Source organism: Felis catus, chromosome B2 (genome assembly GCF_018350175.1).
Source record: "Felis catus isolate Fca126 chromosome B2, F.catus_Fca126_mat1.0, whole genome shotgun sequence".
NCBI classification, from domain to species: domain Eukaryota; kingdom Metazoa; phylum Chordata; class Mammalia; order Carnivora; family Felidae; genus Felis; species Felis catus.
The window spans coordinates 114,826,442-114,853,437 of NC_058372.1; the positions used below are offsets into that span (position 1 = coordinate 114,826,442).

The following is a 26,996-nucleotide window of genomic DNA, read 5'->3' on the forward strand; positions in this document are numbered from 1 at the left end:
GGTGACTCAGTCTTCTATGTGTCTTACTCTCGATTTTGGCTCAGGTAATGATCTCGGTTCGTGGGTTCAAGCCCGGAGTTGGGCTCTAGGCTGGCAGTGCTGAGCCTGATTGGAATTCTCTCCTTCTCTCTCTGCGCCTCCCCTGCTCCTGCATGCACACACATGCTCTCTCTCTCTCTCTCCCAAAATAAATGCATAAACTTAAAAAAAAAACCTATAAAACATTTTTATTTCTGAAGTCATAATTTCATATACATGAAATTATTATAATAAACAGAAGTGCAGATGAAACTCGAGTTAAAAAGCTGCTTGTAATAGCATAGATGGATTTAATTACAGTATATGTATATGAAAAACTAATACATAGAATGTATTTCCTATTATAGAGAAAATAAAAATCATGTTCTAAAGAGTATTTAATCACATGGGCAAAGCCTCAGAAACAAGCTTGTTCAGGGGTGCCTAGGTGGCTCAGTTGGTGAAGCATCCGACTTCCACTCAGGTCATGATCTTGGAGTTTCTGAATTTGAGTCCTGCGTCGGGCTCTGTGCTGACAGCTCAGAGCCTGGAGCCTGCTCCAGATTCTGTGTCTCCTTCTCTCTCTGCCCTCTACCCTGCTCACACTCTGTCTCTCTTAAAAATAAATAAAGATTAAAAAAAATTTTTTAAAGAAACAGGCCTATTTCCCATTATATGAAAACATATGTCTATATGTATGTGCATGTACAATATACTGGAAAACAATGGAAGGAAATGTATCAAACTGATTCACGCAAGATAGCTTTGGTGATGAGATTATAGGGAACTTTAATTTACTTCACTGCATTTTCTTCCATTTTCTAATGTTCTACAAGATATATGTGGTATTTGTAAAATTGAAAAAAATCAATACATTTTATTACTTTAAAAAGTTGTGTTCCTTATGTCCATACTAAAACTTGCACATGGATGTTTATAGCAGCTTTATTCAATTGCCAAAACTTAGAAATAACCAAGATGTTCTTCAGTAGGTGAATGGATAAATAAACTGTAGTACATCCATACAATGCAATATTAGTGAGCACTACAAAGAAATGAGCTACCAAGCCATGAAAAGACACTTGGAACGCTATTACTAAGTTTAAGAAGCCAACCTGTAAAAGGCTACGTATGCCATGATCCCAATTGTATGACATTTTGGAAAAAGACAAAACTGGAAACTGTAAAAAGATCAGTGATTGCCAGGAGTTGTAAGGGAGGAAGTATGAACAGGAGGAGCACAGAGGGTTGCTAAGACAGTGAAAATAGTCTGTAAATACTATAGTGATGGAGACATGTCACTGTATTTGTGTAAACCCATGTACTACTCCAAGAGTGAACCGTAATGTAAACTTTGAACTTTGGGTGTTTATGATGCATCCAGGTAGTTCTACTCTGTCAGAGGACATTGATAATGGAGGAGGCTATATATATATGTGGGGGTAGTGGGCATATGGGAAATCTGTGTACCTTCTGTTTAATTTTCTGTGAACCTAAAGCTGTTCTTCACAATAAAGTATATTTTTAAAAAGCTTTTGTTCCAATGGCAGAACCTCTAAATCACCAGCATGTAATTATGAAAAAATATAGTAGTGTGCTTTATCAATGTTCAGTTAAGAGAGTCAAGGAACTGAAGACCTGAGTAGAAAATGTTTTAAGGACAATCTGATTCTTCTCATGAGAGTCTCTCTATGGTGATAACATTGAAATAACACCAAAAAAGCTTTAGAGTAATTATGCATGTAGAAAAGAGGATGGTAAGAGCAAAATGTGATGAGACAGATTTTTAGAAGATGTACATAAGATAGCAATACTATGAAAAATTATGGAAAAATGCCAGTTGTAAAAAAAGCCTATTTTAAAATAATCTTTCTGACAGACTTCTGGGCTGATGATAAAATGTATATAGGTGAGTGAAAAGAACATTTTAACCTAGAATTGCAAAGTCTCTTATCTTCCAGATAATATACATTTTAGTTATCCAAAGATCAAGGATTTAGAGAAGTAATTTGATTGCATACTAAAGAATAGAAGAAAAAGAGTCCCCCCCCCCCGAAAGGAACTGAAAATTAATGTAAAAACCTGCATTTCTTGTGCATTTAGATTGCTTCAGATTTTCTTGTACAGTATATGCAGAAAACTCCTTTTTCGTTTAGGAAAATATTTTGTATAGTAGACATAACTCAATTTATTTTGCCTAAGTGAGCACAGTGGGAAGAGAAGCCTTAAGAGAGGCTGACCCAGAAAATTTGGAAGAATATCCCATGATCCCTTGAATAGCAAATTATCCAAAAGGCAAGAAGCCCTATTTAGGGCTTTTCTGAATCCTATGTGATCATAACATCCAGATGGGAAAATAGGAGCAATTTCTGCACTATATCTTGCTTCTTTTAACAGAAATCCTTCAAAAAAAAAAAAAGATAAAAAGGTTATTCAACTATAAATCTAGTAAATATATTTTAAATATTTTTTGCATAACAATTTTCCTATTAGGTCCTTTTAGAAACTGATATTTTAGTCAAACAGATGCCTACAACCATAAAATGGCTAAACATGAAAGATCTAGTCATTTCAATGGTACATAAAACATATAACGAATGGCCATTGAATATAATATTATATGTTGTCTACAATTAAGCACATAGTTTTCCAAATAAAACAAAGGGAAAATTCATTTTGAAAAAGTGAACATACTATTTTTGATAAGGCATAGAAGAAACAGTTTCATAAATTTTAGTCATTTAATCTGAATTTTTTGAAGATATAATTCTATTATTAATCCAACTTTTGCCACTGATTATTCTTAGTACTTTTCTGTACTTTTCACATTTATAATTAAAATGATTTTGAAAAGAATCTTACTGTTCAGAAGAGAGAGAGATTTTGGAAGATAATTCTCCATGGCACGTCTACATGCTTCAGAAGCTGGAGGTTTTATTTCCTGACCAGCAGAAAAGTGAGAGAATATCTCCCTCCCGAGAGACATTCTAGGATAGCAAAGTCGTCTTCCTCCTCCCTAAAGAGTTTCTTACATTCCAGGATAATAAAAATACTGTTTTCCTAGAGGGCAAAGATTGGCCAGTTTGCCAGAAGCAGCTTCCATGTCTGGGATTTCCTAAACTTACTGTTCCTCTGCTGTGCATTTAGCACCCACCTGACCCTACTCTATTATCACCCCTCCCCCCCCCCCCCACACACACACGGGGCTGAGGGGACATTAAAGCATGAAGATAATGCTGTCTGTTGTGCCATGAGAAATCAACTGCTGCTTTCATTTGGACTCACTGCTTCATTACTGACTGCATTTATGAAAGTGTGGCAATTGAACTTGGCAGCTGCATGGCGCTTAGGAATGGACTGCCCACCTGACAGATAAAATCCGTTTATCCATTTGCCTGTAGAAATTCTTTTTAAGTAAGAAGCACTGCCTGAAGCTTATCTTTAAGATATGATTTAAATCCATTAAACATATGAAGGAAATTTTATAGTTAGTGAACTTTCTAAGTCATCTAAAAATTCCTATTTCATGTTATTTTAGGACAGGGATCGATTTAGTTCATTTTAATATCACAATGCTTACTGCATATGACGGAAAAATTAGGAAGGATGCCACATATCCAAGGCATCTTTGGATCTTCATCATAACCCTGATGCTGGCTGACAAAAAAATCATTTCACTTTTTCTCTATGATTAAGCAAGAAGTGCTTCAAAGCACAGACTCTGGAATTCTACTGTTTACATCCGTATTGGTGCTTCTCCAATACAGTACTACTGTTAGAGGCACTGTTCGGAGCATTTGAAATATGGCTACTTGAAACTAGCGTAGCCTGAATCGAGAGGTACTAGGAGTTAGAAAACACATCTGGATTTGAAGACTTGGTATGAGAAGAATGTGAAATATCTCAATAGTTTTCATATTGATTAGATGTTAAAAGCATAATATTTAGATACATATTCTCAATAAGATATTTTATTAAAATTAATTTCACAACTCTCTCTCCTTTTGTTTTGCTTTGCTTTTTTTATTTATTTAAATGTCTGTGCCAGGTAGCCTTCAAGAGAGGCCCCAGGGATTCCTGCCTCCTCCACCCTTGTGCAGTCTCCCCCTAGCATGCACCAGCATTTGTGTGATCAAAAGAAAACAGCAGAAGTGAAAGACTATGATTTCTGTCTTGCGATTTCTCTAATTCTCAGATCATTCACTCAAAAGGAGCTTTCTAGAGTGGGCATGTATCAAAGAACTGAAGCCTCCTGGAACAGCCCTATAAATGAACTTGAAGGAACATGAATGTAGAGTCTTATATTATATTTTATATTATATCAGAGAGTGCTAACATAGATTCAATGGAACCGCTTAACAACTATTTGGCCTTGGGCAAGTTCCTTATTTTCTCATATGTAAATGTGAATTCAATTAGTTATATAGATATACATATACACACACATACATATGGATACATATACATATGGATAATACACATGGATACATATGGATAATATGTACATACATAAAAGTATTTAGAACAGTGCTCAGCACATCATCAGGATTCTAATTTAAGTGTGTGTAGGGTAGTAGAGAATGTTCTATCTCTAAGCTTTACTATCACATTTCTTACATGCCTCCACCTTCCAGCAAAATCATTCCACACAGTGATAAAATTCATGGAGTATGACCTATAAATTCAAACAGAAAACTTCAACCTGGCTATATAACTTTAACAGTGGTTTTACAGATGCTACCACAACCGTTCTTGGACATGGTTTAGAGACACCTTGTGTAAACCTGCTGTTGGGGGTGGCAGGACTCTGATTACCAAAAAAATGTATTTCTTCTTTGTAACACTTCCTCCCAGGAAATTTCTTATGTCTAAAGAGAAGGCATTTAGTATTGATGCTTTATAACATTAGAAAGAAAGATCTTTCCAGGAAGTAATCTGAAATTTGAAACTTCACTATAACCCAAACATTATATGATTTATCAATCTATGGGGATAATGTAATCCACTACTAAATATCAGGATATATATTTTTGTTGTGCTTGGCAAGAATGGCATGTTTTCTAGCTCAGAAAAAGGGTCTTAGTCAAGATGGCTGTCTCCTAAAAGAACAAATTAGGGCACCTGGGTGGCTCAGTGCGTTGAGTGTCCAACTCTTGATTTCAGCTGAGGTCATAATCTCACATTTGTGGGTTCAACCCCCACATTGGGTGCTGTGTTGTCAGCTTAGGATTCTCTCTCCCCTTCTCTCTCTGTCCCTCCCCCACTTGCTCTCTTTCTCTCTCTCTCTCAAAATGAATAAACAAACATTAAAAAAAGAAAAATTATACTTCTAAAGCAGTATGTTTATTTCTATAAAGGACTTAAATAATTGCTCTTTATTGTTTTAATATACTGAACAGTTTTTGAAGTGACAAAATAGACATATGGAAATGTAACACTAACATAGAATGCAACCAGCAATATATATCGCAAGTTTAGCTCCCCATTCACACTTAGCAAAAATCAACTCCAGTTTGTCCCCTGGAAGCATCTCACCAAATCCCTACAAAGCTTTCCTTTCTGGACAGTTGCTTGAGCTTCCTTCCACTTACTGGAGCATCTACAAAGCCATATTTACTGGTCAAAGGGTGGGTAACTTTTTTCAGTAGAGCATCTTTATTTTTTTTAAATTTTTAAATGTTTGTTTTTGAGAAAGAGGGAGAGAGAGAGAGAGAGGGAGAGAGAGAGAGAGAGAGAAACAGAGTGTGAGTGGGGGAGGGGCAGAGAGAGAGGGAGACACAGAATCCAAAGCAGGCTCCAGACTCAGCTGCCCACACAGAGCCTGACGTGGGCTCAAACTCACAAACTGTGAAATCAAGACCTGAGCTGAAGTTGGACGATTAACTGACTGAGCCACCCAGGCACCCCGAGTAGAGCATCTTTATTAACAAAGAAATACTCTTCATGGACACCCTTGCCAAGGGTATGATCATCCTCACCAAAACTTTTAAATTACAATGAGAAATTAAGGATCTGTGTTAACATACTTTATCATACTAGGGTAGATGATGGCAGCAAGTATGATAGAATAAGGACCTCTGAAAATTATCTCCTCCTTTATAAAAGCAATGGAGTAACTGGGTAAAAAAACAAATGGTCAGAATTAATTTTTTCAAGAACTTTGTAAATTAGCCCAAGGATTACAGCAATCTGGGGAGCATGTATTGAAGAAAAAAATGGCTGAATCTTGGTTAAAAACAGCAAACTTTGTGACAATTTAACTTGCAGTATTCCATCCTCCCCATCCCTTTCAACTTCATAGTGAAACTAACAGCTTGCAATCATAGCAAAATCCCCAGTGCAGCAGTCACAAGAGGGGGCAGAAAGGAGCTGGAAATCTTTCAGAGTTCATTCTCAGGGAATTGTTATTTTTTGACATGTCTGGTGACTACCTGGAAGATTCTACTTGCAACATTGTCTTTATTTGATCTCATTTTGAGCTCACTCAGTGGGAAAAGACTTTTCCTAGGGATCATGTGTCAAAAACAATAAGAGATAATTATTTAATTTTTGTGACTGCCTGCGGTGATGTGTAACAGTTGGGGAAAAAATAGGCTAACCAAAAAAGTTTAAAGGGAAAAGCTGAGAAATAAGATGTCAAAAAAGTGTTGAAAAGTTCTAATATATTCCTCGTAATCTAGAAAACCACATACATGTGTAGGACTGTATGTATGTTTAAGAAAGACTTGAGAAAGTCCTCAGCTCTCAAACCCAGCTGACTTTGAGGCTCTACATGAGCAAACAAACAAGAGTTTTTACCTGCCTGATTGAGTGTAGAAGGCATGCCCCCAAATGAACACTGAGCCCCTCAAAAAGGACTGGGAGAACTCCTGTTTCCAGTTGTTTAAGGAAATCTCTGTCCAGGCATTAGTTGCCCACCAAGCTAACTGAGCAGAGACTCAGTGGCTCCACATGACAAAGAACACAGACTTCACATATACAGTTCAAAGAAATCACTCAACAACCAGCAATAACAAAACACCCTAAGGAGGGGAGAAAATTCAATTTCTAGAGTTGCCAAATTGTATTGTTTAAAATATCCAACTTTCAAAAACAAACTATGAAACAGGCAAAGGAACAAGAAAGTGTGACCCATCCACTAGGGGAAAAAAGCAATCAATAAGAACTATTCTTGAGGAAGCCCGGACATTAGGTTTCCTAGAGAAAGACTCTAAATAAGCTATTTTAAATGCCTTCAAAAAATAAAGAAAACTATGTCTAAAGAACTAAAAAGGAAGTATTAAAATGAAGTCTTACCAAATAGGGAATATAAATCAAATTTTAAGATGGTCATTTGAGATTATTCATTCTGAGAAACAAAAATAAAAAAGTACAAAAAGAAATTAACAGAGTCTCAAAGACATAGGGACAGCATCAAGCATATAAATATGTGAATAATGTGTGTTCCAGAAGAAGAAGAGAAAGACATCAAAAGACTATTTAAAGAAATAATGACCAAAACCTCCAAAATTTGATGAAAAACATTAATCTACACATTCAAAAATCAACACATTCCAAACAGGATAAACTTGAAGCTTCATTTCATTCTGATCAAGCTATTGAAAACCAAAGACAAATAGAGAATTTTGGAAACAGCAGAAGAGAAAAGACTCATCAAGTATATGGATTTTTTCAATAAGATTAAAAGTTAATTTCTACTCTGAAACCATGAAGGCCAGAAATCATTGGGATGACATAAAGTATTGAAAAAAAAAGAATTGTGAACCAATTCTGTATACAGAGAACTTATCCTTTAAAAATGAAAGTTACTCAAAAAATTACAAATAGAAATACCATATGAGCCAACAATTCCACTAGTATTTACCCAAAGAAAATTAACAACACTAATTTGAAAAATTATGTGCAGCCTATGTTTATTGCAGTATCATTGACAATAGCCAAGATATGGAAGCAACCTAAGAGTTCATCAACAGATGAATGGACAAAGCAGATATGTGTGTGTGTGTGTGTGTGTGTGTATGTGTGTGTGTGTGTGTGTGTATGTGTATGAATATTATGCAGCCATAAAGAGAATGAAATTGTGCCATTTGCACAACATGTATGGGCCTAGAGGATATTATGCCAAGTGAAATAAATCAGATTGAGAAAGACAGATACTATATGAGGTAACTCATATGTGGAATCTAAAAAACAAACAAACAAAAAGCAGAGTCAGGCCCATAAATACAGAGAACAAACTGATGGTTGCCAGCGCGGACGCGTGTGAGGAGATGGGTAAAATGGGTGAAGCGGAGTGGGAGATACAGGTTTCCAGATATGGAATAAATACGTCACAGGAATAAAAGGCACAGCATAAGGAACATAATCAGTGATATTGTAATAGTGTTGTATGACAACAAATGGTACCTACACTTGTGGTGAGCATAGCATAATGTATGAAATTGTGGAGTCACACTACACTGTGCAGCAGGAAGTGATGTCACATTGTGTGCTAACTACACTTAAATAAAGAAATAAATGAATAGGAAATTAGGACATCTCCAGGTAACAAAAACTGAGAGAATTTATTACTATCAAAACTGCCACACAAGAAATCTTAAAGGGAATCCTTCAGGCTGGAGGATATAAGACAGTAACTTTATTCTGGGCCAAGAAATAAAAAGTACTAGTAAAAGTAGCTATCAATGTAAAAATAAAATAAAGTTTAAGTGTATTTATTTTCAAATATTTTTCCTATCTAATTTAAAAGGCAATTGCATAAAGAATAATCATAAATCTATGTTGGTGGGCACATAATGTATAAACACATAATTTTCATGATAATAGCAATTAGAAAGATAGGGTAGGGAATAGAACTACAAAGGAGTCCAATTTTACATATTATTGAAATTAAATTAGTTAATCCAAACTAGATTGTTATAAATTAAGACATTAATTGTAATCCCTAAGCAACCACTAAAAAAAATAACTAAAAAAAAAAACAACCAAAAAACCAAACAACAACAACAACAAAAATATATATATAGGAAAAAAACATTGGGCTACGGGTTTCTGGCCTTGGATATAAAAAGTTTTCAAGCTGCCACTCTGCCCAGCAAAAAGTAAAAAGCCAAACAAACTGAAAAATCAGCAACTATTCTCGGATTCATTAGAGAAGTGAGGTCAGAGGATAAACCAATGCCCCCAGAATTGGAGACAGATAGGCAAGTACAGAGAACCACAACTTACCAGAGAAGAAACCTCGATATGAACCAATACCAGACTAGAAAAATATGAAGTATAATTGCTAGAAGCTCTGAATGGACAAGTCTGAGAGAAAAAGCTCCAGGGTCCCAATCATGGGGAAGCTCTCATAATTTTGTAAGTTCTACCTCTAGGAACTTGACCAGGCTTTCACAGTAAATATCAGAGAAAAATCTCCTAACGCTTCTGGCAGGGGGAGAGGAAAAAAAAAAATTCAAAATAGTCAGAACATTATGTTCTTCTTAATAAGGCTTGCCCTTAAGAGACACGACTGGTGTTTTATTAGGACTAACTGACCTAGGGGGAAGGAAAATATACAACTAACACCCCCTCTAGCCTTCCATTTAGAGAAAATATGCAACTAAAACCCACTCCAGTCTTTCTATTTGAGGAAATGGAAATACCCAGATCTAGCCTGTTCTAGGCTTCCACATATGAGAAGGGCAATACCCAACTCTACTGTAGCCACCCTTTCCCACATAAAGAGTGGGTAACAAGACTGAGAAGCACTTGTGCAGTTCATAGTTCAGAGGCACAGGTCTATAAAAATACTGAGACCTAATCATAGGACCATAGAATGCTTCCCCTCCTACCACACCTTACTGTTACATTACTAAAGTCCTATTAACTATGGTTTCTTTCTACCCAGTACATCATGTCTGGCTATCAAGAAAAAATTATAAAGCATACTAAAAGGCAAAAAAGACAATTGAAGAGACACAGCAAGCTGCAGAGTCAGACTCAGATATGGCAGGGATGTTGGGATAATCAGACCAGGAATTTAAAACAATTATGATTAATATGCTAGGGCCTAAATAGATAATGTAGAAAAGGTGGGCAATGTAAGTAGAAACAGAGAAGCCTAAGAAAGAACCAAAAATAAGTGCTAAAGTTCAAAATCACTATAACAGAAATAAAGAATGTCTTTGATGGGCTCATTAGTAGACTGGACATAGCTGAAGAAAGAATCTCTCAGCTTGAGAATATATTAATACAAACTTCCAAAACATAAAAGCAAAGCAAAAACAAAAACACATAACAGAATATCTAAGTACTGTGGAACAACAAAAGGTGTACCATCTATATAACGGGAATACCAGAAGGAAAAGAAAGAGAAATAAGAAGAGAAGAAATATTTGAAGCAATGCCTGAGAATTTCACCAAATTAATGTCACACAACAAACCACAGATCCAGGAAGCTTGGGAAAAACGAAACTGGATAAATGAAAACAAGGAAACAAACAACCCCAACTACATAGGAATATTATATTTAAACTGCAGAAAATCAAAGATAAAGAAAACATCATGAAAGAAACCACAGGAATAAAACTCCTTACATACAGATGAACAAAGAATTACATCCAAATACTCAGACATCATGCAAGCAAAAGAGTAGAGTGAAATATTTAAAGTGCTAAGAAAGAAAAAATTAACCTAGAATTCTGTACCCTGACAAATTATCCTTCAAATGTGAAGGAGAATTAAGGACTTTCTCAGACAAATGACAACTGGGAATTTGTTGCCAGTAGACCTGCTTTGCAAGAAATGTAAAAAGAATTTCTTCAGAGAAAAGAAAAATTGTACAGGTCAGAAACTTGGATCTACATAAAGAAAAGAAGAATATCAGAGAAGGAATAAGTGAGGGTAAAATAAAAACTTTTATTTTCTCATTATTAATTGATCTAACAGATAAAAAGCTTATAATAATAATATCAGCAATGTATTTAATTATGTATGCTTAGGTATAAGTATATGCTTATGTATGCTTATGTATAAGTGAAATGAATCACAGCAATGATACAAGGGACAAGAGGAATGAATTAGGAATATTTTGTTATGATAAAGTATTTACACTACATGTGAAGGAATATGGTGTTATTTGAAAGTAGACTTGGATTAGTTGTAAATTTATATTGCAAATCATACAGCAAACACTAATAAAAGTTTTAAGTATAATAAGTATAATGGATATGCTAAGAAAGGAGAGAAAATGGAATCATACAAAATGCTCAATTAAACCACAAAAAGCAGAGAATGTATGGAAGACAAAAATAGGAAAAAAGAACAAAGTAGAAAACAGTAACAACAACAAAAAGAAAACAGTAACAAATACTGTAGACATTAATGCAACTAGAGTTGACCCTTGAACAACATGGGTTTGAAATGTGCAGGTCCATTTATACACAGATTTTTTTTTAAGTACAGTACTAAAATATACATTATTTTCCTTGTGATTTTCTTAATAGCAATTTATTTTGTCTAGCTTACTTTATTGTAAGAATACAGTATATAATACATATAACCTACAAAATATGTGTTAATAAACTATGTTCTTGGTAAGGGTTCCAGCCAACTGTAGGCTATTAGTAGTTAAGTTCTGGGGGAGCCAAAAGTTATATGCAGATTTTCAGCTGTGTGGGGGAATTTTGCTCCTAACCTCTACATTGTTTAAGGGTCACCTGGATAGCAATAATCATTTTTAATGTCAATGGTCTAAATACATTAACTAAGAGACAGAGATTATCAGAGTCAATCAAATGACAAGACCCAACTATATATTTTCTATATGAAATCCATTTTAGGGGCACCTGGGTGGCTCAGTCGGTTGAGCGCCTGATTTCGGCCAGGTCATGATCTCATGGTTCATGAGTTCAAGCCCCGCATTGCACTCTGTGCTGACAACTCAGAGCCTGGAGTCTGCTTCAGATTCTGTGTCTCCCTCTCTCTGCTCCTCCCCAACTTGTGCTCTGTCTCTCTCTCTCTCAAAAAATGAATAAACATTAAAAAAAAATTAAAAAAAAAGAAATCCATTTTAAATATAAAGACACATATAGATTAAAGTAAAGAGACAAAGATATACCATGGTAACACTAATCCAAAGAAAGCTGGAGTACTTATATTAATTTCAGACAGAGCAGACTTCAGAGCAAGAAAAGTTATCAGGAATAAAGAGGGGCATTATATAATGATAAAAAGTCACTACTCCAAGAAGACATAACAATCCTTAATGTGTATATGCCTGTGCAAAAAAGTGTCAAAATACGTGAAGCAAAAACTAGGAGAACTACATGCAAAAATAGATTAATCTAGTTCATAGTTGGCAACTTTAACACCCTTATATTAGAAATGGATAAATCCAACAGGTAGAAAAAAGTAAGGACATAGCTGAGCTCAACAGCACCATCAAGCAGTGGATATAACTGACATCTATAGGCACTTATCCAACAGCAAATTACACATTCCTTTCCATCTCACATGAAACATTCACAAATATAGACCACATTCTGGGCAATAAAACATCTTGACAAATTTCTAAAAATAGAATCATACAATAGATGCTCTGAAACCAGAGTGGATTAAAATAGAATCAATAACAGAAAGATAACTACGCCCACCCCCGTAATAAATAACACTTGACGGGGGGTGCCTGGGTGGCTCAGTTGGTTAAGCATCCAACTTCAGCTCAGGTCATGATCTCATGGTCCATGAGTTCGAGCCCCACGTCGGGCTCTGTGCTGACAGCTCAGAGCCTGGAGCCCGTTTCAGATTCTGTGTCTCCCTCGCTCTCTGCCCCTCCCCTGTTCATGCTCTCTCTCTGTCTCAAAAATAAATAAACTTAAAAAAAAAATTTTTTTAAATAACACTTGGGGTCAAAGAAAACAATTCTCAAGAGAAATTTTAAAATATTTTTAACTAAATAAAAATGAAAATACAACTTATCAACTGTGACATGAAGTGAAAGTACTGCTTAGAGGGAGACTGAATTAAATGAATATACTAGAAAAGAGGAAAGATCTAAAAATCAGTCTCTAAGCTTCCACCTTAGAAAACTGGAAGAAAGAAAAACAAATTAAACCCAATTAAGCAGGAGAAAAGAAATAATAAAAGCTATAGGAAAAATCAATTAAGATGGAAAAGAAGAAATCAATAGGAAAAAAATCAACAAAAATACAAGCTTTTTCTTTGGAAATGTCAATAAAATAGATAAGTCTCTAGCCAGGTTAAAAAAAGAAAGAAAGAAAAGATACAAATTACTAAAGTCAGAAATGAAAGAGAAGACATCATGGACATTAAAAGGATAATAAAATAATATTATGATCAACAACTCCATGCCCCAAATTTGATAACCTACATGAAATGGACCAATTCCTTGAAAGACACAATCTACCAAAACTCACACAAGAAGAAACAGACAATTTAAATGGCCTATGTCTATTAGTGAAAGTGAATCAATAATTAATAACCTCCCCAAACAGAAAGCACCAGGACTAAACAGGTTCAATGGTGAATTCTACCAAACATTTAAAGAAAGAAGTCATAACAATTCTTCACAACATCTTTAGAAGACAGAAGTAAAGGGAATACTCCCTACTTCATTCTTTGAAACCAGCACTACTCTAGTATCAAAACCGGGAGAAGATATAAGAAAAAAACTACGTATCAATATTTCTCATAAATATAGATGCAAAATCTTCAACAAAATATTAGAAAATCAAACCCAACAATTTATAAAAAGAATTATACACCACAATCAAGTGGGATTTATCCTTTTATGCAAAGATGGTTCAACAGCTGAGAGACAATTAATGTAATCCATTACATTATTAGGCTAAGAAGAATATCATATGATCATATCAATAGATGCCAAAAGAAAGTGACAAAAGCCAACATCCATTCAATGTAAAAAGAAACAACAACAACAACAACAACAACAAAAAGTCTAAGTAAATTAGAAATGGAGCAAAACTCCCTCAACTCAATAAAGAAAATCTAAAAAAAGCCCAAACCTACTGATAACATTATACTTAAGAAACTAGCTTTCCCACTAAGATCAGGAACAAGGCTAGGATGTCCCTTCTCTCCACTCCTTTTCAACATTGTACCAGAAGTCCTAGCTAATGCAATAAGACAAGGGAAGGAAATAAAAGGTGTATTGATTGGGAAGAACAAAAAAAAACTATGTTCACAGATAATATGATTGTCTACATATAAAATCTGAAAGAAAAGACCAAATTAATAACTGAGTGTAGCAAGATTGTAGGATAACAAGTTAATATGCAAAAACCAATCACTTTCTTATATACTAGTAATGAACAAGTGGATTTTAAAATAAAAACAGTTAGGGGCCCCAGGGTGGCTCATTTGGTTAAGCATCTGTCTACTGACTCCAGCTCAGGTCATGATCTCACAGTTTGTGAGTTTGAGCCCTGTGTCTGTGCTGTCAACACAGAGCCTGCTTGATATTCTCTGTCTCCCTATTTCTCCCTGCCCCTCCCCTGCTCATTTTCTCTCTCTCTCTCAAAAATAAATAAACATTAAACAATAAATATAAAATTAAATTAAATAAGTAAAATAAAATAAATACACTCAAACAATGCTTGACAAAGGAGTAAAAGCAGTACAATGCAGTAAAGAAATGTTTTTCATTAAATGGTGCTGGGACAACTGGACATCCAAATGAAAAAAAAAATCTGGACACAGATCTTACACCATTCACACACAAAAAAATTCAACATGGATCATAAACCTAAACGTAAAATGCAAATCTATAAAACTTTGAGGAAATCAGGGCAGCTGGGTGGATCAACTGGTTAAGCATTTGACTCTTGATATCAGCTCAGGTCATGATCTCATGGTTCATGGGTATGAGCCCAGCATCAGGCTCTGTACTGACAGTGTGGAACCTGCTTGGGATTCTCTCCCTCTCACTGTCTCTCTGCCCTTCCCCTGCTCTCTCTCTCTCTCTCTGTCTCTGTCTCTCTCTCTCAAAATAAATGAACTTTGAAAAATTTTTTTTAAAAAACAAAACTTTGAGAAAATCTAAGTGACCTTGAATTTGATGATGACTTTTTAGTTATGACACCAAAGACAATGTAGCAAAGAAATAACTAGCAAGCCAGGCTCCCGTTTTTTTTAAAAACAGTTCTTCTCTGTAATTGATGCTGCCAAAAGAATGAGAAGACAAGCCACAAAATGGAAGAAAATATCTGAAAAAGGACTTGTATCCAAAAACTCTTAAAACTCAACAATAAGGAAACAAAAAACCTGATTTAAAAAGTGGGCAAAACTCTGAACAGACATTTCACACAAGAATATATACAGATGGCAAATAAGCATGTGAAAAGATGCTCCACATCATATGTCATTAAGGAATTGAGAATTAAAACAATGATGAGATATCAAAGGTATACACACACACACACACACACACACACACACACACACCAGAATAGCCAAAATTCAAAACATTGACCACACAAAATACTGATGAGGATGTGCAACACCAGAAACTCCCGTTCACTGCTGGTGGAAATGCAAGATAGTATAGCCATTTCAGAAGACAGTTGGCAGGTTTTTTTTAAACTAAATATATTCTTACCATATGGTCCAGCAATTATGTTTCTAGGTACTTAACCAAACAAGCTGAAAACTTATCCATGCAATCACCTCTGCATGAATGTTATATCAGCCTTATTTATAATTGCCAAAACTAAAAACAACCAAGTTGTTCTTCAGTAGGTAAATAGCTAAATAAATTGTGGCACATCTAGACAATGAAATATTCAGCATTAAAAAGAAATGAGCTATAAACCACAAAAATATTTTATGGTATTTTGATACTGGGGAAGCCATGCCTATTTGGAGGCAGCTATCATATGAAAAATCTCTGTACCTTCTGCTCAGTTTTGCTATGAACCTAAAACTCCTGTATAAAATAGAGTCTTAATTTAAAAAAAAGGGTGGGGGAGATAAAATGGTGCACTAGAGGGGTGCCTGTTTGGCTTAGTTGCTAGAGTGTGTGACTCTTGATCTCAGGCTTGTGGGTTCAAGCCCCACATTAAGTGTAGAGGTGACTTAAAAAACTAAAATCTTTAAAAAAAGGTACATTAGAAAACATCTATTTAACAAAAAACACAAAAAGCCTCAGACATATGGAAAACAAACAGCAAAATGGTAGATGTAAGTCCTACTTTATCAGTAATTACATTAAGTATAAATGGATTTAACATTCCAATTAAAAGGCAGAGATTGGCAGAACAGATTAAAAACATCATCTAACTGTTTGCTGCCCATAAGAAACATACTTTAAATTCAGAGACACAAATGGTCTGAAAGTTAAAGAATATAATATAGGTCACGTAAATAGTAACCAAAAGAGAACTGTAGCAACCACATTAAAATCAGATAAAAACAAACTTTGGAACAAAAATTTTACTAGAGACAAAGAAGAATACTACATAATAATAAAAGTGTCACTTCATCAAGAAGAATAACAATTATAAGCACATATACACCTAACATCATAGCCCCAGAATACATGAAGCAAAAGTTGACAGTAATAGTTGAAAACTTCAAGAGTAGTTGGAACTTTCAATAATAGAAACATCTAGGCAGAAGATTCTTAAGGAAATAGAAGACTTGAACAGCACTACAAACCAACAGTCATCTGTAGAGCACTCCACTGAACAGCAAAATACTCCTTCTTCTCAAGTGCACATGCAACCTTCTCCAGGGTAGGCCATGTGTTAAGCCATAAAACAAGCCTCAAAAAATTTAAGAGGATTGAAACCACAGAAAGTATGTCTTCTGACCACAATAGAATGCAATTAGAAATCAATAACAAAAGGAAATTTAGGAAATTGCCAATTAAGAAAGGATGTTTAAAATATATATTAAAATACTTTCTGAGTTTAATTTCTGAGAGTTTAAATTGAGTTTTAAATAGAGTACAAACAAAGAGATGTTTCTATTGAAATTAATTTAAAAAATATTAATGGCCTTAATTTCTCTTTCTCCCTAGAGCTGATGTACCAAAAATACTCCTATATCTGTGATCCCCTTCATCATCAGCTAGGAGTCCTCTTTAAAAGAAAGTATATCATCACCAATCACTTTACCTTTCCATTTTAGCCCTGATTATTACATTAAAGCTAGTTTTTAAAAAAAATTTTTTTTCAACGTTTTTATTTATTTTTGGGACAGAGAGAGAGCATGAACGGGGGAGGGGCAGAGAGAGAGGGAGACACAGAATCGGAAACAGGCTCCAGGCTCCGAGCCATCAGCCCAGAGCCTGACGCGGGGCTCGAACTCACGGACCGTGAGATCGTGACCTGGCTGAAGTCGGATGCTTAACCGACTGCGCCACCCAGGCGCCCCAAAGCTAGTTTTTTAAATAAATACTTTTTAGAAACTTAAAAAAAAATTTTAACATTTATTTTTGAGAGAGACAGACAGACAGAGAGTGAGTGGGGGAGGGGCAAAAGAGAGGGAGACACAGAATTTGAAGCAGGTTGCAGGCTCTGAGCTGTTAGTACATGGGCACAACGTGGGGCTTGAACCCATGAACCATGAGATCATGACCTGAGCTGAAGTCTGATACTTAACTGACTGAGCTACCCCTGCGCCCCTGTAGGTAAATATTTTTAATTGTTGCTCAGTTGATGCAAGCCTATCATATAAATTGAAAACTCAAAAAGATATTCTAAATAGCAACTTCCCAAATTAAACTCTTAATCAAAAGGTAAGTGATTTTGTGGAAAATCAGCTCTGTAGATATTGGATTTGCCAATCTCTATAATCATGTAAACTAATTACCTATCATAAATATTACATTTAAATATAATAAATAATAATATATAAAATATATATATTCCCCCAAATTAGGTGTTTTCACTACTCTAATAAGAAACAATCTTTCTACTAGAAAGTCATTATGACTTACTAAATATTTATTATATACATCTTCTCCTAAACACTGTGGGGATTATACCAATAAAGAGATTCAGATTCTGTTGTCAGCAATGTTGTAATCTACGAAGCAGTTGGTTCTCATAAGACAAGCACACAAATAATTTCAATTACATTCAAAATGTGATAAATGCAATGATTAAGGCATAAAAGAGTAAAGTGATTCAAAAAGGAAATTATTACATCCAATTAGAATACTTAGGAAAAACTTCTTATAAAGCAATGGTTGGCAACCTTAACTGCTCATTATTATCACCCTGGTAGCTTTAGGAAACTCTGGTAACCAGACTTCACTACAGACTATCAGAATATCTCAGGGAAGTGGCCTAAGCATCAGAATATTTTAAATCTCCCTAGGTGATTGCAATGTGCAGCCAAGTTAGAGGACCATTGTTATAAAGGATGGGGATAGGAAGGAGTAAATAGAACTGAATGATGGGTAAGATTTCAGTTGAAAGGAAGAAGATACTGGAGAATGTGGAAGAATCTTCTCCTCATATGGCTGATTATTTTCAGTTTTCAAATCAGAGCCCAAGTATAATATTCTTTCAAATGCTCTGAAAAACTTCACTCCACTGATGATAGTAATAATAATGGTAATAAAAGCTGACACATTTTTATAGCCCTTGCTATATGACAAGTATCATTCTAAGCACTTTAAATATATTTCAAAATTTAATCTTCCCTCAAACACTAGGAGATAGAATTATTATTCCCGTTTTTCATGAGAGGAGGGTAAATAACTTGGCAAGGTTATACAGCTAACAAGTGGCAGAACTAGAATTCAGATATAATGACTTCAAAATCCATGTTGAAGCATGGCCAACAGGAGCTAGATGTTCCTTATCAAGACTCTCATGGAATCCAGGCATATTTCAATCACACCATGAATCACATCATATTGCAAATGTTTACTAGATTTCTCTCCTCAGCTCATCATTTATTCATTCATTCATGCATTCAATAAACAACTACTGGAAATGTGCTTGGTACTAGATATACAAAGTCATATATGTGATATTTTATCTGTCATGAAGTTTTAGTCTAGAGGAGCATTCAGCAAACTACAGTTCACAGGCCAAACTCTGCTGGACATCTGTTTTTATAAATATATTTTTTATTGAACCACAGCATGTCCATTGGTTTATGTATCACCTATAACCTCTTTCATGTTACAGGATCAGAGTGCAATAGTTGTGAGGGAGACCATCTGGTGGCAAAGTCTAAAATATTTACTATCTGTTTTCTTATATAAAAAAAAACTTTTGCCAACCCCTGGTCTAGAGAATAAGGCAAATAAGAAAATCATCAACAGGGGCACCTGGGTGGCTTAGCTGGTTGAGCATCCGACTCTTGATTTCAGCTCAGATCATGATACCAGGGATGTAGGACTGAGCCCCAAGTCGAGCTCCATGCTAAGCATGGAGCCTGCTTAAGATTCTCTCTCTCTCTCCCCCTCGCCCCTTCCTCTCTCTTTCTCTAAAATAATGAAAAAAAAATTTAAGAAAATCATCAATGACTATCCAATAAGGTACATGTTATTGGTGACCAAGATATTATGGGAATATAAAATATATCTAGAGTAAGTTACATATATAATAGAATATTATTCATTATTATGAATATTGGAATAATGGAATAATATTATGGATGAGTATTTTCAGCCCTAATAAAGGATGAAATCTTACCATTTGCAATAACATGGATGGATCTAGAGAGTATAATGCTAAGTGAAATAAGTCAAAGAAAGACAAATACCATGACTTCACTCATACGCGGAATTTCAAAAACAAAACAAATGAAACAAAGAAAAAAGACACAAATTAAAAAAAAAAAAAGACTCTTACTACAGAGAATAACCGATGGTTACCATAGGGGAAGTGGGTGGGAGACTGGATTAAACAGAGGGATTAAGAGCACACTTATCAAGATGAGCCCTGAGTAATGTATGGAACTGCTGAGTCACTATATTGTACATCTGAAACTCATATAACACTGTATGGAAAAAAAAATAATTCTAATTTTTTCACCCACTTCCCTAGAGTGAAAAAAAAACAAAAGCTACCACTTTGTATTGTTTTCAATTGTATAGATGTATTCATCTATTAACAATAGTTTTACAAATATGAAATCATTGCAATTTACTGTACCTGGAAAATTCATAGGCAGTTCAAATGGTTGCGGACGTTCACAACCCTCAATGTGCTCACAAATTTCAGCTATGATCTTCTTAATTTTGAGACCAATAATTTTAATTACTTCTCCTGTTGATAAACAGCATTCATTTCCAAACATTTCATAAATGGAACCTAAAAAAAAGGAAGAGTTGAAACAGCTTTAAAAAAAAAGAAATAAGGAAGAACAAAGCAAGAGTCTAAAGCCTCATCTAAAGTGTTTTTATTCAGTTCCTCTCCTAGCTACCTACTTACTAAATAGGAATTTAATCAAGCTTGGCAAAATGTACAGCATGTACCAAGAAAAATATTAGATTTTCACTTCATGCACTGGGCAAAGTATAAACAACCTTATTTTTGTTATTATTGTAAATTAGATTTATGGTTTCCTCAGCACCTTTAGCTCATCATTCCAAGGTCAAACTACAAACATGTCTTCCCTCGCTGGGATTTATGATCTATTTTTGCTGGGTCACAGAATTAAGCTCCTGTGAGTCAACAATGATCTAAGTATGTATTACAAACAAGGTTGTATTACAATCCAAGATCCAAAGATAGAAGGTCTGCACAACAGGGCCTTATATTAAGAGCATCCTATCTACTTATTAAACCTGTTTCTCTTCATCCTTGTGAATATAAGATTTTTTGTCCATCTAATCTCTTGATTTTTGACAAGCTGGAAACATCTCTTGATATCTTAATGGCAATAGGGGGCAGACCAGCCCAGATAAACTGAAAAGCTTCACTGTAGTTCAGAATTTCAGTCTCTTTCCTAATAAACCTTTTATCATAGATACTAAAGTTAAGCTTTCCATCCATTTATTTTCCTTTTATCTCCTGATGGAAGGAGAGCGAGCAGTGAAATAACCAGAACATGAACGACAGGAAAGAGAAGAGGCAAAAATGTCTGGATAATCTACCCCAAGTAAAAAGGGAAACAACTCGAAAACTACATCTCTGAGGTATTATTACTTTACACCTGAACAGTAAATGAAAGGCTGATATAAAAAAAAATTACAGAACTGTGGGGATTTAAACATATCAATTTTTCCCTACCTCTAATATGATTTATATCCTCTTTACCATACTAAAATGTGAACAATATGAGTACAAGATTTCAGGTTGGTTGGTTTGCTTTCTGAATTCTTCTTTATTGAATCCCCTCCTCGTAGAATCTTACTGATATATAGCAGGCACCGAAAACATTTTTGTAGTATCATTGGTTATCCTAAAAGTTATTAAGAGTGGCTTCCAATCTAGCATTAAACAACTCTGCCACTGTAACAGAATGTCAACAGGGAGCAGGGGGGCACACGCGAATTAGAATAATTTAAGGAGATTTTAACAAAGGGGCAATTTACACAGAGGCACAGACAGTTCTGGGCAACGCAAGAAAATAAATATCCTGACCTCACTCTTCTCCCTCCGTCTGATCCTCTGCCAGGGTACCCTTCTTTGGCCAAAGTCAGCCAGAAGCCAGAGGACAAGGAAGCTGCTGATGCCACCACAGAAGTCAGCCTCCAAGGTAGAAAGTGGAAATGCAAGTCCAGCACACCATCCTTACTGTTCAGTATTTAATGAGGACCATTTTTGCAAATATGCTAGTATATCTGCTCAAGTCCTGAGTATGTACTTTCATAACCCCTTTTTTCTCATACTATTCCCTTACTATGTATGTGTTCACAACGTTCATTAATTCCCAAACATAGTTTGTTAGCTGTCTCAAATCTTTTGTGGAACAATTGGAATATTTTAAAAAAATAATACCAAATATATAGTGACATTTTCCTCCAATGAACTCAGAACAGCTATTTTTTTATGATCCTCATTTGGCACTTAATCATATACTAACATGTTATATCTTCAGTATTATCTCATTCTGTACTTACCTTTTTATGACTTTAGTTTGTATTACTCTCCATTCAAACCTCATGAAAGAAAATGTTGCATTATATTATTGCATAACTACAACACATCCACCACTCTTCCTCATTCATTCAGTAAACTTTAATGCAAACCTACTATGTGTCAGGCATTGTGATTAGTGGTAGGTATCAGAGATAAAATGCATAACCTCTTCCTCCCAAAAAGCACTGCCTTGAAGCAAACAGACAAGTAAGCACACACTACAACATATTATCAGAAAGTTTTAACATAGAAAATAGAGCACATTGTGGGAGAATATTGGAAGCATTTAATTAAGCAATTACAAGGTAAAGCGATTAGGGAAGGATTCCTGGAGGAGACAACAGCTAAGCTGAGCTTTAAAGGAAACAACAGAAGATGTTGGAGAGACAGTATTTGAAAAGGCACTGAGATGTGAAAGAGTTTGATACATTCTGGAAATTGTAAGTAGTTTGTTAATGTCTCAAATCTAAAGTAAGGAAGGGTAAGAAAGAAGACTAGAAAAGAAAAGGAAGTCCAGATCATGCAGCATCTTTATGACATTACCAATAAACAAAGAAGTCAAAGTCTAATGCAACCTCAAAGTCAGAGAATCTTAATTTTCAGTTATCTGGGTCCAGGATCTGATATCAATTTGATGAGAGGTCATATGTATCTAGGGGCTTGCTATCCAAAGTGTGGTCTACTGTATCACCTGGGAGCTTGTTAGATTCTTGGCCTGACCCCAGAACTGCTGAATCAGAATCTGCATCTTTAACAAGATCTCCAGATGACACATAAATACATCAATGTTTGGGAAGCTGTGATCTAGGCCACAAATGTATAACTAAAAAAAGTTCTGTTCTGAGACTGTTCCAAATTAACCAGAAAGGGAAGGACAAGCCATACAAAAGCATTCAGTGACACTGAGCTGGAGGACATTGTAAATGGGGACAGGGAAAAAGAAAGATTTTTAGTCAGGAAGTGACATGTTAAGATTTTTCTTTGTCACATGAAATAGAACATGAGCTGAAGTCCGTTAGGCTTAATATCGATGCGATGAGTGTCTAATTGTAGATGTAATGTATATCAGACTGCCTTCTCAAAGGTTCCACTGGAATTCAAAATTAAAAGATGAATTTATGCGAGATTATATATCAATTCACAGGACTAGAAGCCAGAGAATTCTACGAGGAGAAAATTCTAAGAGTATTAGTCACCACACAAAAAGGTTTTGACTCTTCAGGTCTCTTTCCAAGAATCTCTCCTTTTGAAAAAAAAAAAAAAGTCACTTCTTTCAGTCATACAAGGAAAAGAGCCTCATGCAAATACTAATCTTTTATATTTACCTTTAAATATTTGTGACTTTCAATTTTCTCTAACCAAGAATGCCGTTAATTCATTTTTAATAAAGAAAGTGGTTGCTGACACAAAACACTAAAAAGTTATGTCCATGAAAGGTAGCAAGAACGTATGGCAAATCACAAATCCCTGAAACTTGAAGGGTTCCCGTACTCTATTACCATCAACATAATGTCTCCTAAAATATATTTTTCCGCAGTGAAAATGTAAAATGGTTAATTTTTAAAATAGCCAACTTTCATAATCTCAGAATGAGCACATATAACATATGTAATTGCCTTTTAAAAATTTGCTGAGATATGCCTGAACTATGTGTTTATGTATAATACAGATGTAGATATTAAAATAGTTTTCATTTCATTTTAACCATGACATATATTTTGAATATGCAAATCTCGAATCTATTAAATCTTTATAGACTGATTCTTTCCAAGTCAGAGCATATGTATTCAGGATAATGCCAAACATCAGAGGAAGCTGGAACAAAGCAGCCTGTTTTCAGTGATCAAACATTGCCCCTGAAGGCTGTAATGAAAGAGCCATGTGCCTTTGAAATCACCTTCTCTGTAATGCTACTTTGCTCAATAAAAACGACACATTAATATCCTTTTATGAGCTCATCCCTTATTTGACAATCCATATAAGCAATGCTATGATCACATTGGAACAGCCAAAACAATTGGTTCAATAGATTTTCTTCCATTTCGTATACAAAGTTAAAAGCATGTGGCAATCAAGGAGAAGGAAACTTACATTGTTTAAAGGCTATTTTCCCTTTACTCAAGAGGTACCCATTCTCTCCATTCCCTAATTCCTTCCCCTGCCCTACCAGGTCACTCACTCACCCCTTTACCTCATCAGCCTTTCAAAACCTAAAGATTCAGCTCATATTCATCATCTTCTTCAAAGTCTTTCTTGATTCTTACACCTAGGTGAGAATTATTCTCTCCTCTGTGCTCTAAAGCAGTTTGCATGTATCTCCATTATAGCCCTTATGTGATTATTATCACAGCCCTTATGCGATTATTATCACAGCCTGCTATTGGGATATTATCTTCTACCCACTGATATTATGTATGTTTTAGAATTTATCATGAGTTCCTAGAGAAGTGATAACTCTTAACTATATTTATACCTACCCTCACATTAAACACAACTAATAACACAGTTTTTGACACTTAGTAGATCCTTGGTGAATATTAAATTATATATAACTTAGCTTTACTGTAAAATGACAATAAATTATTGTGAATATAGTAGAAAGAATGATTAACCAGCATATCATTTGACATATTTAATATCAAATGTACAAGCATATGTGAGATTAACCAGACAAGGCATAGATGGGTAATTCTACAATATGAATCTCTTACTCGTTAAGTTTCCTATTTTACCATTAAGTTTACCATCTTTATATTGCTGAACCTGAGGGTGGTGCTCATGAAACAATCTGAGACAGGTGTAGAGTTAAAAAATTACATCTGCAAAGTTTGATTGGTATTGTATGACAGTGTATATAGAGCCTTGTCAGATTGGGATTGCCAGTGAAGATGTGTTTTTACTCGTCATAAACAGGTGTGAATATTTTTTCTTTGCTTAAGAATAGTGCAAATTACCAAGAAGAAGCTTTCCCACAAAGGAAACATGTAAGTATGAAAAAATTTTATTAGCAATGTTGTACTTGGTGGTTAAGGCATTCATTGTAGTGATAAATTCAATTTTCTAAATGAAACTCTAGATAGTGTACCATAGGCTTAAAGCCTGAAGTGGCCTATGGCTGTAACAGACATTTACATGGCCAGTCTTCTGTAAAAAGACCATCTCCATCCCCTGTAAAGCAGAGACAAAGTTATTCCCACTATATGAAGAATATGCCTAAAAATAGATAGATGAACATCATATTGGAACGCAGTGTGGAAATAAGGAGGCATGAAACAACAAGCTTGCAGCTTTACTAGGGTTGGATACTACCAGTTGATACTGGATATACCACAGAAATGTATGCGGATTTGAACACTGATAGGAAATGATCTCGAAAGGTCATACAGACTCTCTTACCCTACTGCCAAAATATCAACATAAAGAGGGCAAAACTTTGGCATCAGGTAGTAAGAAAAATGATGGCCACACTAAGAAAAATTAAGGTATAATGTCTCATCTCTATAAATATGGGGTTCTTCTTGTGAGATGGGCATGTAAGTGTTATCCAGGAAGTTCAAGGTTAATGACAGGAATATGCTAGAAACTGTAGTGAATGTTGGTGAGTCTCTAGAAGTTTAAACAGGGAGCCAAACTACAGAAGGAGCCCAAGTGTCCATTGATTGATGAATGGATAAAGAAGATGTGGTATACATTAAAATGGAATATTACCCAGCCATCAAAAAGAATGAAATCTTGCCATTTGCAACAGTGTGTATGGAGCTAAAGTGTATTATGCTAAGTGAAATAAGTCAGCTGGAGAATGACAAATACCGTATGATTTCACTCATATGTGTAATTTAGGAAACAAAACAGATGAACATATGGGAACAAAAAAAAAGAGAGAGAAAAAAACATAAGAGGCTTTTAATGATATAGAATAAACTGAAGGTTGATGGAGGGAGGTGGGTGGGGTATGGGCTAAATGGGTGATGGGTATTATGGAGGGCAGTTGTTATGATAAGCACTGGGTGTTACAAGTAAGTGATGAACTACTAAATGCTACTCCCGAAACCAATATTGCACTATATGTTAACTAACTAGAACTTAAAAATTTGGCTGAAAGAAAAAGAGAAAGAAAAAGTATTAACACAGAAAAGCAATGAAGGCCACAATAGGTTGGAAAGGTTGAAGTTTGAGAACCAATATAGCAGATTAAAATAGTAGTGAGGCCAGAAACCAGAAAATGCCCACTTTTTAACCACTCTATGTGATGTGTGTAACATTTAAATAACTAAGTTTTAGTGGCTAAAGAACAAAAATTCATAGTTTTCTATGTTAGCTAAAAACTTGATGTTTCATGGCAGAACCAATTAAATAGGTTCAATACATCTATAATGAGTTTGCAAATTGGTATTAAGTCATCATTGTGGTTCTTTGTGTTAACAATTATCAGAACAAAAGGATTTGGGATGTGTATGTATGAAATGAATATCCATCTCTCCTACACATCTATGAAACATTTTCCTATGATGATGAAACAAGTCAGTGGTTCTATATCTTCTTACACTACTACTGATCAAATATTCCCCACATTTTACCCAAGTTTTAACCCTCAAAATAATATCATAAATACTATTATAATTTTTTATATGAACAACGTTGCACTGGAAATTGGTTTATTATTGTAGGAAGACCTTGGTTTCAAGTACATTTTACATACTTTAATATAATGGCTTATGTTTTATACCCTAAATATTAAATAAAGGTACTATAGACTTCTAAGCCATTTAAAATAATAAACCTGTTCTCTTCATCTCATTTAATGAATATAAATATGCTGATTGAATAGATTATACATGGGCTCCAATGCACTGTAATGTGTTCATTCAATGCATAAAAATTAAGCTCTACTGTATTACAAATTTT

At 34.9% G+C, this 26,996-nt stretch overlaps 1 protein-coding gene across 3 annotated transcripts in view; it reads right to left on the reverse strand.

Annotated features, from left to right (window-relative positions):
• Positions 1–26,996, reverse strand: part of THEMIS (thymocyte selection associated) — a 194,248-nt gene that overhangs the window by 121,578 nt on the left and 45,674 nt on the right. For 2 of the 3 annotated variants that reach the window (XM_045058017.1, XM_006931988.4), the window contains one exon: positions 20,160–20,318. In XM_045058017.1, coding sequence (XP_044913952.1) covers positions 20,160–20,318 — 159 coding nt within the window. Of the gene's footprint in view, positions 1–20,159; positions 20,319–26,996 lie in introns of those variants that run through there. The other variant, XM_045058018.1, reaches the window with a different exon arrangement.